An 18,470-nucleotide genomic window follows, 5' to 3' on the forward strand; every position below is an offset into this window, starting at 1 on the left:
TTTCCGTTGAATCTTTCGTTTTTGCATGCACATACAAAAAAGATTTTTGATTTCCTCTCCCAGTTCATGTATGCTTCATCATGTTCAGTACACACTGCTATTCATACAGCATTTACCTTGCCATAGGTTTTTTTTTTTTTCTTTCATTTTAGAGCACTCGCAGGTGAACTGTCTTCCTAGAAAGCCAATGTGTAAATTGAGTCCAAGACTTCAATACCTTGAGCTACAAAGGAAACAATGAGCAAGCAAAACAATATTTTAAAAATAGGGCAAAGACCCGTTGGTCACTTTGTTGCCGCCTGTAAAATTGGAGGAGGTGGAGAAATTTCGATAGCAGAAGCTAGCCGAATAGATGAAATATAAAAAAGAACCTTAGAGAGGACCAGACTGGAATTGCCAGATTGCAGTGGCTGTAACTCTGCTTAGTGAGGGTTTTCAAAAAAAAATTTTGTGGCTGTATGTTACGGGTAACTTCCCTGTAACTAGCGGCATGAAAACTCCAGTCGAACCTCGCTACAACGAAACTGACGGGATGTACAAAAAATTTAGTTGAAGCAGGAAATTCGCTGTGGCAAAACCTGCTCAAAAACACTTTCAGATTTGATTGCACGCTTCACAACCCTCACTTATTCCCCAAAAAAGCCGTCATCTTCATTTGCCTCTGTCCTTTGGATATCAGTGCCGTGGTGCAGGGCTCGCACTCAGTCAGCAGCTACATCGCGGCGTCACCATTGTGGTCGCCAATGAAATTACAAATAATGTTAAATGCGTCCATCACATCTAGTGCAGGAGGTGGGGCCAACGCATCTTGTGCGTCACTCTCATCATCTGATGACGTAACATTATGGTGAATCAAGCCAAGGCTCCGGCACAGCGTGCCATGTTGCGACTGAAATCGCATGATCTAGAATACATTTGGATTGGCTGTGGCTCCAGCTCAGCAAAGCAGACCTATGCCTTGTCACAAGCTGGCCAGCCAAGTCGTCAGTCATCACAAAACAATTGCCCCTCTTAGTTTGTTTACGAGTGCTGCAGTGGGAGCATGTTTTCGGTAAAGCTAAGGGTGCGGACATACGAGAAGTTGCAGATGGTTGACATTATGCTTAATAATTCATAAAATAAATTTACAAGGCTAGCTCATTCAGGGCAAATTAAGCTAAAGCAAAAACAAGACTGAAAAATGGTTTGCCGTGGCGAGAACTTTGTTGCATTGACTTTTATGGCAAGCTGACGGGGAATTAGAAATATTTCTTTGAAGCGAAAATTTTGCTGAAGCAGCACTCATTGTAGCGGAGTTCAACCGTATCCGAACCTTTGAATAGCCTGCAAATAGTATTACTATTCGATTTGAACCACACTTTTACAAATACAGCTTATTGAACCTCCTAACAACCAGAAATATTAGGATTTCTCGATTCACCTAACTCGTGGCAAAACACTAAGACATTTTCAAATGGCAGTATCTCAAATTCATTTGTCACCAAAGTTTACTTGTTCTTTCTTCATAAAATCAACTGCCACAATCTGGTAAAAGCCTGCACATGATGTACTGACGGCCACTGAGAAAAGCCACCGTGTGACTGCTGCATGCCGTGAAAAATGATGTTGCTGAGAGCTGGCTGTGAACCTGAATGGCAGCAATCTCATCTCCTCGATAGGTGCATTACTTGAATTCTTCTACATGTACAGTTAAACCTGGCTATAACAAAACTGTAAAACGTCCGCGATTTTTTGTTACATCTAGGTTTTCGTTATACAGTAGAACCTCGGTGATACGAATCTCACAGGGTCGCGAAAAAATTCATATCATCTGAACATTCGTATCATTAAAACGAACGAAAATAAGTACGCAAAAGCATAGGAAAGACAGTCACGCATATCTATTTACGTCCGAGAAGGTTGATTACGGTTATGCAGTCACAGCTCGCCACTCGCGGCGCACACAGCGCGACAAACGATCGGGACGTCGGCGACACGCGGGCCGCATGCCTCTGCGGACTTCTCACGGCATGTACAGTATGACAAGAGATGGCGACATGCCAGCCACGCGGCACCGCAGACTGCTGGCAATGCGTACAGCGCGACTATCGCGAAGTCTACGATGTGCGGCCCGTGCGCGCCCGCCGTCGACTACTACTCTACTCATGGCCGCATGCCACTGCGGCGTGATAAACTGTCGCGATGCCGCCGATGTGCAGTCTGCTTGCCTACGCATACTTCTCGCGGTGCGTACAGCATGACTGGAGATGGCAACGTGCGGGCCGCACGGCGCCGCAAACTGCTCGTGGATCACGATCGCGGAGTCAGCAATGTCCGGTCAGTGCGCACCCGCCACGTATGCCACCACCAGTTACGGTGTTGGCGACGTCTGCGGTTTGTGGGCCACGCGCCGCAGAAAACTTTTCGCGCGGCGTGAATTGCAACATCTGCGAAGTGTGAACCACGTGTCACCGCAAGCTACTCGTGATGCGTACACACAGCACGGCTAGCGATCGCAGAGTTGACGATATGCGAGCAGTGCGTAGTACTCAAGGTTGCAGTCGCAGTTCACACGTTCGTATCACCTGTACTGGTGCGGGAGTTGTTCCGAACATCCGAAATTTTGAACATTGTACACAATGCATTCTGGCTGGGGAATTTCGCGAATTCGAATCATCCCGAAATTCGTATCAAGCGGATTCGTATCACCGAGATTTTACTGTATGCAGTTTTCGCGGGAAGACTCAAAAGAACAATGCAGAATGAAAATCGGATTAAGAATTGATTGTAAGGGAAATCACCTTGAAAGTATTTACAGTTAATCAAAATTATCTGAAGTTATAGATGTGGTGAAACGTTTCGCGATCGGGTGAGGGAGCGGTGCAACTGCAGCGGCCGCCTTCGCCGCCACGGCTCGTAAGCGTCGATGAAGGAGCGGGGAGAGGAGGGTAGAGGATAAGGTCAGTCTGGGGGAGAACGCACGCGATCGCGATTTGCGCCACTGCCTAGCGAGGAGGCGCCTGCGTCTTCACGCATGTAAAGCCCCACGCGCATGTTCGTTCCCGCTCGCCCACCGCCTTTGCCCCAGCCCACTCGCCTGGCGAAGCTGGCACTCTCCGCTGTTCCTTCTACTGACGCGCGAGCAACTGCGCGGCAGCAATTCGCGCATACTGCTCTTAACTGCTCACCGCGTGCCTTTTTTCTTTGTTTTGTTATTTGCCACTGCTTTTGAGCATTAAGTATTGCAGTGCCACGTCCCAAAAGTGAAAGCAGAGAGACTGCTGCGTTTGCCACTTATATATGCCATCGGCGCTGAAACACAGCGCGTTGTAGTAACTATCGTTGCTCGTTGCTATCGTAGACATGCCTCTCACGTCAGTTTGTGTTTATTGTCATGAAACTTACGGGGTTTGATCAAATTTCAAGTAACTGAGCACTATATAAGAAGTAGTCGGCTCCACGAGTTCGTTATATTGAGGTCAAGCGCCGCGACATATTTGTTACATGGAGGTTTGTTACATAGAGGTTTAACTACATCGGCAAAAATGTGAGGAGCCAAGTAATCATCATCATTATCATCAGCCTTATTATAACCACTACAGGTCAAAGGTCTCTCCCATATTTCTTCAATTGACCCGGTTCTGTGCTAACTGCATCCACTTGACCCCCGCGAACTTCTTAACCTCATCTGCCCACCTAACTTTCTGCCGCCCCCTGCTGCACTTTCCTTCCCTTGGAATCCTGTTTGTTACCCTAAGCGACCATCGGTTATCCTCTCTTCGCACTGCATGTCCTGCCCATGCCCATTTCAGTAACTTGAGTTATTTCTCTGACCCACTCTGCACGCTTCCTATCTCTTAATGTTACCTCTACCATTTTTCGTTTCATAGCCCTCTGCGTTGTCCTCAACTTAAGTAGAACCCTCTTGTTTAGCCTCCACGTTTCAGCCCCATAGGTGAGTACAGGTAAGATGCAACTATTGTACACTTTCCTCTTGAGTGACACCGGTAAGCTGCTAGTCATAATCTGCGAGTGCTTGCCAAATGCGCTCCATCCCAATCTTATTCTTCTCGTTATTTCCTTTTCGTGGTTCAGATCTGCAGTTACTACCCGTTTTAAGTAGACATATTCGCCTACTACTTCCAGTGCTTCGCTACCTAACGTAAGCTGCTGTTCCTTCCCGAGGCTGTTGAACATTACGTTAGTCTTCTGCAAATTGATTTTCAAGCCTACCTTTCTACTTTTCCTGTCTAAGTCACCAATCATTCTTTGCAGTTCAGCTCCTGAAATACTTAGCAATGCAATGTCATCAACAAATCGCAGATTACTGAGGTATTCTCCGTCTACCCTTATCCCTAACTGCTCCTATTCAAAGTCTGAATACTTCCTCTAAGCAAGCTGTGAATAGAACTAGGGAGATCGTGTCTCCTTGCCTAACACATTTCTTTATGGGAATTTTGTTACTTTCTTTATGCAGAACTATGGTTGCTGTGCAGCCACTATATATATCTTCCCGTACTTTCACGTACGGCTCGTCTACCCCCTGATTTCGCAATGCCTGTATCACCGCCGAGGTTTCTATTGAGTCAAACGATTTTTCGTAACCAATGAATGCTATGTATAAGGGCTGGTTATATTCCGAGCATTATTCTATCACCTGGTTGATGGTATGGATATGATCGATAGTAGAGTACCGTTTCCGAAAACCTGCTTGATCCTTTGCTTGATTGCAGTCTAAGGTTGGCCTGATTCTATTAGCGATTACCTTAGTAAATACTTTTATACGTAACAGACAGTAAGCTGATTGGTCTGTAATTTTTACGGTCCTTAGCGTCCTTTTTCTTATGAATGAGGATAATGTTTGCATTCTTCCATGGTTCCGGTACCGCTGATGACACCAGGCACTGCGTATACAGGGTGGCCAGTTTTTCTAGCACGATATCCCCCCCCCCCCTCCCCCATCCTTCAACAAACAACAAATCTATAGTTATCTGATCCTCTCCAGCTGCTTTCCCCCTTTTCATAGCTTCTGTTGCTTTCTTAACCTCATCCTTCGTCACTGGTGGAACGTCTGACTGTTTTTCTCTACCGCCAATCTCATTAAGGTCCTGACTACTTGGCTACTGAAGAGATCAGTATAGAACTCCTCGGCTACTTTGACTATTTTGTCCATATTCGTGATGACGTTGCCCTGCTTGTCCCTTAGTGCATACATCTGATTTTTGCCTATGCCCAATTTCTTCTTCACCGCTTTAAGGCTTCCCCCGTTCTTTACAGCATGCTCAATTTTATGCATGTTATGCTTCCTTATATCGCTTTGCACTTATTGATTAGCTTAGATATCTTGGCCAATTCTATCTGGTCTGTTGGATTAAAAGTTTTCATACTCTGGCGTTTCTTAATCAAGTCTTTCGTCTCCTTAGACAGCTTACCGGTATCCTCTCTAACTATCCCACCACCTACTTCTACAGCGCACTCAGTAATGATATCTCTGAAATCATTGTTCATTGCTTCTAGGGTAATGTCGCTATCCTCGGTTAGAGCTGAATATCTATTCTGTAGCAAGATCCTGAACTCTTCTGCCCTCCCCCTCACCGCTAATTCGTTGATGAATTTATTTCTTACTAATCTATTGCGTTCCTTCTTCAGATTTAGGCTAATTCGGGACCTCACCATCCTGTGGTCACTGCATCGCACTTTTCCAATTACCTCTACATCTTGCACAATGGCGGGGGTTGAACACATTATGAAGTCAATTTCATTTTTAGTCTCCCCGTTAGGACTTTTCCATGTCCATTTCCGGTTCTTCCGTTTGCTGAAGAGGGTATTCATGATTCTTAAGTTATTATGCTCTGCAAACTCAACTAGTAACTCCCCCCTGCTATTCCTAGAACCAATGCCATAGTCACCTACTGCCTGGTCTCTTGCCTGCTTTTTCCCTACCTTGGCATTGAAGTCGCCCATTAGTACAGTGTACTGCGTCTTTACTTTTCGTACTGCCAATTCTAACCAAGTAATATGGTTGCCAAAATGTAGAATTACTTTACACACAAATGTGCAATTTTACTAGGTTTGTGCAAAGGGTGGCTTTTTGGTTTGAAGCAATTGAATGAAAAGCATTACTTAAATAATTTTGAAGCTAATGTTTCAAACACTTCTGGCTCACTATGAATGGACAGGAGAATTAAGCATATTTAAAACTACCTCTTTCTCTTATGAAAAGTCGTGAAATCTAAAAAGAGGGCGCATAAATGATTTTGAAGCCAATTCAAACATTTTTGATAGAGCACTTCAGATGCAATAAAACAACTGTGAGGTAGTCTTCCAGAAGTATTATTTGCTCTTGACTAATACAGAATATTATGAGCAGTAAACACAAGATATTTGGGTCAAATAAAATAATATATTTTACTGCAGGCACTAACTAATTTTTTGTTTAGCAGGACCCCCCCCCCCCCCCCCCCCCCCCCCCCTTCAAAATAAATGCTCTAGAAATCTGGGCAGTCCGAAAAATTCGCAGACTTTCAAAAAAAAAACTTCACCGAGATAAGCTTGGCAGAAGTCATCAATTTTGACCTCACCAATGTTCCTCTCACAAACAATAATGTCAGCCTGTACTGGAGTCAGCGTCATGCTTCTGTCATGCCCGGACTGCACTCCAGCGAGACAAAGTAAAGTGATATTTCAAGTACAGCCACACACACAAATTGTCCCAGTAAATTACAGTAAAATCTCGGTGATACGAATCCAGTTGATATGAATTTCGGGATGATACGAACTAACAAAATTCCCCGGCCAGAGTGCATCGTGTACAATGTGTAAAATTTCGGATGTTCCGAACACTCTCCCGTGCCACTAAGGATGATACGAACACACGAACTGCAACCGAAACCTTGACCACTACACACTGCCTGCATATTTTTGACCTTGCAATCACCAGCCATGCTATATGTTTGCATCACGAGCAGTTTGCGGTGATGCGTGGCCCGCACCTGGCCAACGTCGGGACTGTCTATAGGGCTCATGAAGCGAAAAGTTTTCAGAGATGCGTGGCCCATAAACTGCAGATGTCGCAACCACAGCAGGTACGCGGCGGGCATTCACGGACCGCACATCGCTAGGCAACCGTAGCAGTTCAGGGGGCCGCGCAGACTGCATGTTGCTTTCTCCTGTTGTACTGTACGTGCCGCGAGAAGTACACAGAGGCGTGCGGACCACACATCACCGACATCACGATCGTTTTGCCGCAAAATCTTTGCAGCGACGCGCGACAGTAAGCACAGTCAGCGGCACACGCAGTGGGCGTGCATGAGCCACTCATCGTAGACTTTGCGGCTGCTAGTCGCGCTGTACGCATCGCGAGCAGTCTTTGGTGCCGCGCGGTCGGCCCGGCGCCATCTCTTAAAAGCACCGCGAGAAGCCCGCGGAGACATGCCGCCGGCACGGCGCCGACGTGGCGATTACCTGTCGCGCTGTACTCATCGCGAGCAGTCTTCGGCGCCGCACGGTCGGCACGGCGCCATCTCTTAAAAGCGCTGTGAGAAGCCTGCAGAGATACGCGGCCCGCACGGCGCCGACGTGGCGATCGCCCGTCACGCTGTACGCATCGTGAGCAGTCTTTGGCGCCCAGCGGTCGGCACGGCGCTTCTCTTAAAAGCGCTGAGAGAAGCCCGCGGGGACACGCAGCCCACACATCGCCGACGTGGCTGTCGTGCTGTGTGCACCGCGAGTGGCGAGCTGTGACTGTGCAACCGTAGCAAAGCTTCTCGGTTGTGAACAGATCTGTGCGACTGCCTTTTCCATGCTTCTGCATACTTATTCTCTTTTATCGTGATGATAGAAATATTCGGATGATACGAAATTTTTCGTGACCCCATGAGGTTCGTATCACTGGGGTGCTACTGTACATAGTTGCCTGATTCTCCTATCTTGCAGCTCCCATCATAGTAGACTGCACTTGAATTCTTGTTTAAACCTGGCAACTTGCAGAACTGTGCTTTATTTTATTTTTTTTCACCCATGAGTAGTTTTTGTTCAAGTCCCAAATGTGTTACTTACTTTTGGTGTAACGATGTTCTTCTACATTCCACACCGTATCATCCTGAGAGATAAAACGGTCGGTGACAACTTCATGCTGATGAAATCCCCAATCAGGAAGTTGCTTGCCACTGAACTGGAATTGCACAGAGGCACAAACCGATTCAAGTAAGACTGTCACTGAACTGGATATAGTAAGCCTCAGCAAGTTAAAGGAGTAGACACACCAAAATTTTTGCCGTTTAATTACACATGCCTGTAGAATGACGCACAACGCATCCCTAAACATGAATAAAAAAAGATGCTAAATAATTTATAACTGAATTTTTTCCCTCATGCAGTTTTAGTTCCAACTGCAGAGTGACAGCTGCGATGTCATTGGTGCACCGACCGAGGTCATGTCATCATCATCATCATCAGCCTGACTATACCCACTGCAGGACGAAGGCCTCTCCCATATTTCTCCAGTTAGCCCTGTTCTGTGCTAGCTGCATCCACTTGACCCCTGCAAACTTCTTAACCTCATCCGCCCACCTAACTTTCTGCCACCCCCTGCTACGCTTTCCCTCCCTTGGAATCCAGTTTGTTACCCTTTGTTACAAGGTCATGTGAGGCGTACTAAAACTGCACTGTGGTCGTTGCTTTGTTGATTTCAATTTACATATACTAATTCTTATGCAAACTTTTAAAGTGAAAATATCAAAGAAATAAATCAGCATTGATTATATTGCAGTTGTTTGCACCTCACGTTACCACAACGCATCAATAACATCAAAGCCACTGTTCAGGGGCTGAAGCCGAAACCAAAACTGCACAAGACAAAAAAATGTAATTATATATTATTTAGCCGGTGTAGGTGAACTCTGCATTGTGACTCATAGACACTACTCTCTTGTGCACTGTTTAAAAAAAAATGTGCACCAAAGATTTTGATGTCTCTACTCCTTTAACTCTAATATGAGAACAATAAAGCCCCAAATAACTATTCTGATGAAACTGACAGTGTGTGCAGGTAAATTAATTTAAAATTGCTTTACGCTTAAGATGGCTCACATAAGTAAGCTGTTAATGAACTGCACAAGTTGATAAATCTCATTAACAATCAAAGCTACTCCATACCACAGGGAGAATGTTACAGGGGTTTAGCCAAAGCACTGACCGGTGCCCAAAGTGAGAAAAAGGAAAAGTATAAATGTTCAGTTTTGCTTTATGTATCAGTTACCCTGGTAAAGTTAGTTGCCACGGTTGCCCCTCCACCCTTTGGTGCCTCAGGCCACCGCACCGTTTGGTTTTACCCAGTCTTTCGTGGCTTTACCTGGTTCCATCTCCGTTTTGGAGGTGACGCAGCCTCGTGACTATGCCATCCTATCGCGAGGAGTCTCTTTGGTGGTCAAGTACAAGCAACAGACCTGCCAGGTGCGACGGCGTGTAGTTTGAATTATTAGTTGAAGAACCAATTCCCGTTTGACTTGCTTATACATAGCTTGCTTATACATAGGCATCCATGAAGCTTGGCCAGAGCAAGTAGTACAGTTTAAGTTATCCAGAAATTCAAATGACTAAGGTTTGAATTAATGAGCTTTCAGTGTATAAGCAAAACGGCACTGGTTGCTGATGCACAGAAACAAGAAATGCTTACAAACGTTAATTTCTGAGATGCGTTACTTTGTCCCTAAACCATCACATTTTTATTGACAAAGAAGAAACAAGACTGTGAACTCATAGGGAATGGCAACTGCGGGTTGAAGTACAGGGTATTGGGTCAAGTATATGGGAAAGGCCAAGTCCTGGTGATGTTGCATGATACACATTATTAGTATAACAAAATTATTAATGCATGACATTAGCTTAATTAGACAATTTAATTTCATCATTTCATTTTCTGTAATTTGATCCAATTAAACAACTGTTTTGCTATGCAGGTCTCTATACCGGTGAAAAGGTGCGTTAAAAATTTTGAAGCATCTTTTAATTATGGGAACTCTATGTACATGCTCCGAGCCTTCTTATAAGCTTTGAATCACTGCACTATGTGGCAGATTTTGCCGTTAAAGTTACATAAGATGCTACGTTTTACTCACTGTAAGGCAATCGCGTGGCGGCTTGCCGCTCTACCATTGGTGAAGTGATACGCGGAGTGATCTTGTGAACATAGCTCACTGGCATAGGGCTAATAACAAATATGTAGCGGTTCTATCGAAATATTATTTGCATCGTATCCAAAAGCACCAATAAAGATTACTCTGGATGTGTTCACAGATTACAGAATTTTCACTGGCTACCACAGTGTGTGAGATGGAGTCTCGTAAAAGCAAACGGTATGGGCATATTTTTGTTGCCGTGGGTTTAATCTACAACTACGTTGTCTGCAACTAAAACTGTTTATTCAAAGAAACCCAGTAAACAAAAAAAAGCGAAAACGAAAATTTGCAGAGTGCTCTTTAGAGCACCTTTAGGTCTCACGTGGATGAGTCCTATGAAACTCTCTAATTTCCTGAAGGCAGACAAATGTGCTCTTTAGCTGCAGTGCAAAGGGTCACCAGACTAGTGATGAAAGTATAAACATGAAAACTGAAACACAGGGAAAGCAGTGCACTGCAGTTTGAAATTGAGTTTGAAAAAAACTGTGGCACCATTAAAGCTTTCTAATCCTTAGATGCCATGACTGCATAAGCGACTGCATCGCTACTCCATGAGGAACTGGTCCTCTGAGAACGGACCCTACACTGCAAGATGCTCATGTACTATACATACAGAGTACTGAAGCTGTTGCCGAACAACACCACAGCATGGTACACCTGAGAGGAGGGGGCGACTGCCTGCACATTCATTCGCCATGTTGCACAGTAATAATCGCCCGCATATGCACACCACAGAACTGATGTTACATGAGTAACTTCTGTGCCAATGTCAAGCAGTCTTGAGCTTCTGCACAATGAGAGATGCCTCTGAAGTAGCCTACCGCTCCCCATGGCACTAATTTCACAGTAATTTTCACAGGAATCAAAACCCTAGCCTACCTTCAAGGCTTGACTTGTATTGACGTGAATGAGTCGCACGTGTGAATGTATGGTATGCCACACATCACCCTCTGTGTCTCTGTTCACAATGTCCTAAAACACAAAGAAAAGGCCAGATGTGAAGGTGTATAGACCTATTAATAAAAATTATAAACACCAAGGAACAGAGAAAAGGCAAACGAGATCACTCATTGGACTCACCACTCTCCATAGGTTTTGCGATGGGAATGATATGTTGTAATTTATGTAGCATGAGACCTCCTGGTGCTGTGGAGACATGGGAGAAGCAACATCATGGCTGAAAAACAAAAAAAGGTAGTTACTGATGAGAAGGACTGAGCAGAATTCACTTATTCATGTTCCTATGTTACGCTCGTGTTCAAAAATTCGATAATGTGTATTCTTTTGTCAGACAACAGAACCTCTTGCCAAATTTCTCCCCCTGCCTTCAGCTGCAGTATGCATGCATACTTCTCTGCCTATGAACAGAAGCATTGTTTCTTTGTTGTCATATGTCCAGATGAAAGGGTGGTTCATTTCCTGCTCAGGCACATAAACATTACAACAAACTCTGCCAGAAGTGAGGAAAGACAGTGTCTATTCCGTGTGCTGGAGCATCTGGATGAACGCCCGTTGACTGAAATTAAGATTTTAGGCCCCTGGCCACGGCGATCGTCTGCGGTGAAGGCCTCCCAGGCACTGCTCCGCTCTATGGAAAGCACAGGCCTAATCTAAAGACTGATTTTGCTGTTATGTTACGTGATATGACTGTGACGTGATGTGATGTGACATGTCTGTGATGTGACTGTACTAATTTCACCCATCTCACAACTTTATATCCACTCACCCCTTTCCCCCAGTGTAGAGTAGCAAACCGATTTCTTTTACGGGTTAACCTCCCTGCCTTTCCTCTTCATTTTCCTCTTCCTCCTGCCAGAAACTTCCCTCCCACGATGGCTTAGGTTAGGCTCGCAGATAAGATGCCAGATTACTTAAAACGAACAGTGCAACGTAACTTCAGTGGTATGCCTAAATGTAACTATTGTTCCCCAATTTTACAAACTACTAAAACAGCTGCTTAAACATAATTGTCCTATGAGAAGGTGCAGTAACCAAAAAGAGCAATGACTTGAAATACATGGAACAGACCTCACAGTTCGACTTGTGGTATAAAATTTTTTTTCCCGAGAAAATTGCACCGTATCTTGCAAAACTATGGTTCATTCCTTTGTGTTGACAGATTTTCACACAATGTCATACATGGGACCACGATTACCGTTCTTATCTGAACACACCCATATATATATATATTATATACAGTAAAATCTCATTATAACAGACATGGTTACAAAAGACACTTGGTTATAAGAGACACATGAAATTGGTTTGGTTGGTTTTCCTATGTTTGTCATGTTAACAACACTGCATACAGAGACGGTTACAAGAGACATTCTTTAACTAAGGACAACTTTTGCAGGTCCCTAAAGTAACTTCTTCACCGTTTATAAGAGACACAATTAACCCAGGTATGCTCATGCAGCGCAGCTGACTCGTATGAACTTGTACGTGCGGCAGTTTAGATTTCCTTATCTAAATTCTGTTGTACATCAGTGTCCTTTTTTTTGGTTGCAATATGTCAGGAACCGAGGAGGAGTGCCTTCTCTTGACTGTCCCCGTTGTTTCAGTCACTCTCATCACATTCCTGTGACTGAAACAACGGGGACAGTCAAGAGAAGGCACTCCTCCTCGGTTTCTGACATATTGCAACCAAAAAAAGGACACTGATATAGAACAGAATTTAGATAAAGAAATCTAAACTGCTGCACATACGATTTGGTAGGAATTTTTGGTCACAAGAAACATCTTTTTCTGAGGTCCCTCGAGTGTCTCTTGTAACGGGGTTTTACTGCATGTGTATATATATCCGTTCAAAACATTTTGCAACCATGTGATAGAGTCACTTTATAGTGTAATTTTTCTTGCTTCAAGTAACAGTGTTACTGACATGCAAGGAACCTAGTCCAAACTTATTTGATTGTGTGTGTTTTTTTATTGCACGCAGATTTATATCTTTCATGCTGCAGTATATTAAAGAAAACACCAATTGGCTCAGCTGTCCACTCTACTGAAGCCAATTCCTGTCACAATGTTTATCATCATACGTGAGTGAGCCATAAAAGGGCTGCACCAATAATTTCTTTCATTGCCAAAACTATAGCCAAAGATAAGTTTAATTTATCTATTGCTGCATACTCTTTTTGCAAGGAACACGTTCTTTGCAAGATTCGCATCCAGCAGAGCAAGTAAAAACTGAAAGCGCAAATCATGCACTGCTCTACCTTTTTGGCAAGCATTTCACAATCCTGAAAACTAGATTGCCACTTGGCACGTTAGTTTTTCTGTTAAAAAAAAAAAAGAAAAAGAATGCTTTCTCTAATTCCTCAGAGTAAAAGTGAAACCAGACCAGGGTTTAAAATTTGTTGCTTCAGTCTTATGTCATTAGCTGATCATGGTTTCAGCTTGTTCCTCTTCTAACCATGAATGAACTAAGAAACGGGTTTGAAGATTGCCAGTAAATGTATGATGTGTAAACGAATGCTTCTGAGAATTTGCACCAAGTATAACTCTTTGAAACAGAGGCAGCGATTTATTATTTTCAAAAGCCAAGAAATCATGGGCCAATCGGTCATGTGTAGTGGTCATTTTTGGGAATACTGTGCTAAACAGTGCAGGAAAACCGGCACTGCTATTTGTAGCATGCATGACGACATTGTTACACTTTCAGTAGGGGATCAGTCTCCTCCTCCTCTGCAGTACTTTCAGTGGCTGCAGGGCGAGGTCGGACTGAAAAGGAGGAGGAGCAACATCCGTGAGCTGCTATCTTCAGTCTGTGAGTGTACTGGGCGAATCCAGTGAGTTTGTCGAAGAGTCGTTGCTGCTGTAGCTGGTATTCAGCAGCCAGTTTTTACACAAGGCATACACTATAGGGTTCAAGCCTACCATGGTGGTCATTTGTGAAAGTCACATTTTATGATTAGGGTTCACGGTGTGCTCACAATGACGAGCGGAAGGTAAGCAAGTAACAGCACCAACAGGCCAGTAAGCGGGTGCTGCTACCAGCAGAAAAAAAAAATGGGTGGCGACACATGACGTATCAGTGGGCAAGGCGCAATCTGAACCTGCTTCCTAGGGTGCACCAAAGTGTATTAGTTGAGGAGACATGTAACTTTTAACTGCTGACATCCTTTGGTGGTAATGGAGCTAGCTCGAAAATTCTTGCAGAGAGGTGATGGGTGATGGAACATCTATCACTAATCTATTTAATATTCTTAGTCCCTTTAACTCTGCCCTGTCCCAAACTTCAGAAAGCTATTTTTGTCTACTTGTAGGGGAGAGTCGGGAAGAATGGGACACTTTTCACAAATATATTTTTAGCTTTTTTTATTTTGAATACAAACAGATGTTTTATAATTTAAAATATAAAGCAAAACTTGTTGCACAAATTCTGGGAAGCAATGTTTGCTACCTCTTCAAGGGCAGCTCTAAAAAAACAATTTACAACCACCAAAATCTGTCCCATTCCACCCCCACCTTAGGGTGGAGTGGGACACCACTTGGGAGGAATGGGACATGTGTAATGCTGTAGTGACAACTTCATTAGCGAACATTATAAGCTGATAGTTCGACTTCAAACTTGAAGCAGGACTGCAGGCGCTTTGTTGCCCCGACAGTAGTCGGCACCGGCAGTTTCATAACAATGTCGGTGATTGGTACAGTTGCTCTATCTTCGTGAAGAGGAAAGTAAAACTGGGAGCTCTCATCTTTCTTTCGAAGAAACCGGACACTGACGTCCAACTTCTCACAGCTCTCGACTCTGCCCGCGTAATAGACGACACATTTTTTTTCACAGAACCTGACAAGGACAAATTCACCTTTTTCCACTCTAAAACCTTCATTCAGCCATTCGACCTCAGAAATTTCGTGCCTCTCATCATCGACACTTGACATGTCACTGCCCCAATCGTCAAAGGCAACGGCAACAGTTTCTTCGTCACTCGAAGAGCTTATATCCATTTGACGACGCCGTTTCATTTTTGGACGAGTAGTGGCAGCAATCTTAGCTGCCTTTGGTGCTCTTTTTTTCAGACTCCGCCGTGCAAACCTCTCCACAGTTGCTTGTTCAATGGCACGTTTCTCTGGGGTATCTGTAAGCACTTTGGTGCTACCCTTCTTCCTTCCTTTTTGCCCTGACTTGCGTGGCGCAGCCTTTGGATAGGGCCTGAGGTCGCTTGGAATAATGCGACTGGAAGAAGGAGCTGACGTCGATGCACCTTCATTGGCCGTGGGCGTGAAGACATCTCTGAGGATGTTTCGAGCTGCGTTAGTGTCCGTCTCCGAGTTCAGAACTTTTCCTTGAAGGCTTGATCCATCCATTTCACATATTGCGGTAGCTGGCTGTGGCGACAGCACTCCGCTAGGGGAAGCTTCGGGTCTGTCAGTCACTGAAGACATCATGTAGTCGTCCTCAGTGAAGGGCTCGCTATTGAAAGGCCAAATACCTGTTTTGTGGAAACCCGAGATTATATTCTTTTGTGTTACCGTTGATATGTAGGCGGATCCCACTAGTTCTCCAACGTTGTATATGGAGATGGCCTTCCCTAGATTATTTATAAGCCAGTCATTGCATGCAGCGTTGTAGCGAGATTTGAATGGTCCATACACAGACACATCAAGTGGCTGCAAGCGGTGGCTACAGTGTGGAGGAAAGGTCAGCAGAATGATGCCACTTTCTTTGGCCTTGTTGATAGTGGTGATGTTGACATGGCTTTCGTGATTGTCAAGGATTAGAAGAATAGGTTCTTCCTTCGAGCACTTTGTATGTGTCACAATGTGCTGTAATGCCAGTACAAACAGCTCGCCGGACATCCATCCTGACCTGCTTGCCAATCCAAGACTTCCGGCTGGGGCGCCCTTCAGGAAAAAATCTTTAAATCTCACTCGTGGAAAAATGAATACCGGTGGCAGAGCATTTCCTATGGCATTGACAGTGCATAAGACAGTCACCAGTTCACCGCGTTCTGCAGATGTGACCTGGCCAATTTGTTTCTCTCCTCTTGCTGCGATAATCTTTGGCGGATTGTGGGCAGTTGTGAAGCCTGTTTCGTCACAGTTGTAGATGCGGTCTGGAGTTAGCTTGTGTTGGTCGTAGACGCCTTTCAGATTAGAAAGGAAAGCATCGACGTTGTGCTTGTTGAAGCTCGTTGCCCGGCCAAGACTGGTGGCTTCCGGCGATCGAAGCGACAGTTCAGGATGACGGTCCATAAAGCCCAGAAACCAGTCTCTTCCAGCTAACTTGTTGACTTCCCATGATGATGGGCACTTCTGACTTAATGCTGTTGCAAACTGGTATGCCAGGGAACAAACTTGCATTCTTGTTAGTCCATAGTGCATCTTGCTTGCCTTCAGCAAATATTCTTTCAAAAGTACTTCATCTTCTCCTGTGAAGACCATACCGCAGACCAAGTTGGAGTTGAACAAAATATTGTCTCTCGCACTACAACCCTTGTACTTCTGTACTGCTCGACCAAGGGCTAATTTTGAGATTTGAAGAGCTTCTGCTACGGCCCTTATACTTTTTTTTCTTCGCAAACTAATCTCACAGCATCCAGCATCAAGCTGTTCGTCGTTCGAACCCTCTCGGGATGCTTTTTCTTGTATACCCTTGGCATCTTCCTGAAAATTCAAATGGAACAATAGCATGCAAATGCCTCACAAAGCTCAAAAATGTCGGCTTTGTCTAATTCATTGCGTGCATTAAGCAGCACTACAGCTGTAGCCAACTAGTTATGCCCGTCTCCCGGGAGGCTCACGTTTCAAATTGCGTCTTTATTTCCCCATTTGGAGTGCCCTAGCGTGAATTTTCATCTAACCAGCATATCTTCAATCTCATGCAATTTTGATGGCACCGAATAAATATTACCTCAAAACATGAAATAAACAAAAATAACTCTTTTTTAGGCTAATGTGGCTGAGCCTTGCAGCAGAGTCGCTAGCCACAGCACTAGTCGTATTGCCGGGAGGAATGGGACAGCGTCCCGTTCCTCCCTCATCTTAACTGTCCCATTCCTCCCAAGCAGCATTGCACCAACAAAGAAACGCTCCGTGGCGAAAGTTCTCTCCTTAGGCCCAAACATTTTACTGCACGAGGCACGGCACAGATGCACCTTCTTGGACAAAAATTTATATTAGCGACCTACGCGTTCTCTAAATATGATAAAGCTGTGACTGAAATAGCAGATACTTACTTTTGACACTTGAATTCGGCGATTTCTTATCGGAGCAACTTCCACACGCCACAGAAATCGGCCATTACGCCCAGGCTATCCATATGCTAGTGCCACCTTGAGATTATTTGAAGAACTTTTTTGAACGAGTTGCTAGAGAGATACACCAGGTGTCCCACTCCTCCAACCGTCCCAGACATCCTGACTCTCCCGTACTCGTGAACCAAACGCAGCAGGACATCGCAAATCAACTGACTTCTGATTATCAGATGACTGAAGGATTGAATTAGATAAGTTATGTCAGCTTATTTCTATGTTAAAGGTAATTTCTTGGTTGCAATTATTATTAAACAGAGGGCTGAAAAGCAGAATCAAGAACCATCGGAAGCAGATGACACATTTGCAACAGGACTCTGACTACAGCGCCACTTTCATGCACTGTGATGAAGTGGAGAAGCAATTAAATATGCTTCCCATCACCACAGTTGGCATAACTACTCAGTCACTGTAATGCATGCACATAGGCATGCAGTGCATACAGCTTGCATCTGCGGTGTTAGAGCGCACAACAACTGGAAGCAAGTGCTCCAGAAAAATTATTCTCTTGAGGTGGATACTTCCAAAGTTTTGTATACCAAATATTCAGATTCAATACTCTACTTTGAATCAAATATTCGAAATTATCATAAATATGCACAGGTCCAGCCCCTTGCATACCAAATATTCGAATTCAATACTTCACTCTGAATCAAATATTCAAAATTATCATATATATGCACAGGTCCAGCCCTATCCAGACATCTGGATTGCATGTAGTGAGCTGAGGGTGAGGAGAATAGGCATAAGAAAAGTTAAGGGAAAAGGAGAGCAGTGGTTGTTAGATCAAGTTGAGGGACAGTAACACCTCTGTCACACGGGCAATCTCAATGCCCACTGAGTCAATGGCCATCGAAATTTTCGAGAATCATCGAGATGCAGCGCTGCCACATGACAAATTTCAATGACCATTAAATATAGTGAGCATGTGATCCAGCAGATGGCACCACTGACGACATCCGATAAAAATATGAAGTGAAGCAGGATAAAACGAGGCTGATATCTCGCTGAGCGCTGTTTTAATTGAACATTCGTTTGGAGGGTATTCATATAC

At 44.3% G+C, this 18,470-nt stretch overlaps 2 protein-coding genes across 2 annotated transcripts in view; both read right to left on the minus strand.

The window, feature by feature from the left end:
• The window catches only part of rt (Protein O-mannosyltransferase rt), a 55,955-nt gene that overhangs the window by 14,223 nt on the left and 23,262 nt on the right, over positions 1-18,470 (minus strand). Inside the window, exons 12-14 of the mRNA XM_084589491.1 lie at positions 11,238-11,334; positions 11,037-11,129; positions 8,038-8,152 (exon numbers count right to left, since the gene is read on the minus strand). Coding sequence (XP_084445617.1) covers positions 8,038-8,152; positions 11,037-11,129; positions 11,238-11,334 — 305 coding nt within the window. The remainder of the gene's footprint in view (positions 1-8,037; positions 8,153-11,036; positions 11,130-11,237; positions 11,335-18,470) is intronic.
• Positions 13,482-16,732, minus strand: LOC146204786 (uncharacterized). Its single transcript, XM_084589492.1, has one exon. It carries the CDS (start codon positions 16,545-16,547, stop codon positions 14,694-14,696), a length of 1,854 nt encoding a protein of 617 aa, XP_084445618.1. The 5' UTR covers positions 16,548-16,732; the 3' UTR covers positions 13,482-14,693.

Source organism: Amblyomma maculatum, chromosome 1 (genome assembly GCF_055883805.1).
Source record: "Amblyomma maculatum isolate TAMU_Amacu chromosome 1, ASM5588380v1, whole genome shotgun sequence".
NCBI classification, from domain to species: domain Eukaryota; kingdom Metazoa; phylum Arthropoda; class Arachnida; order Ixodida; family Ixodidae; genus Amblyomma; species Amblyomma maculatum.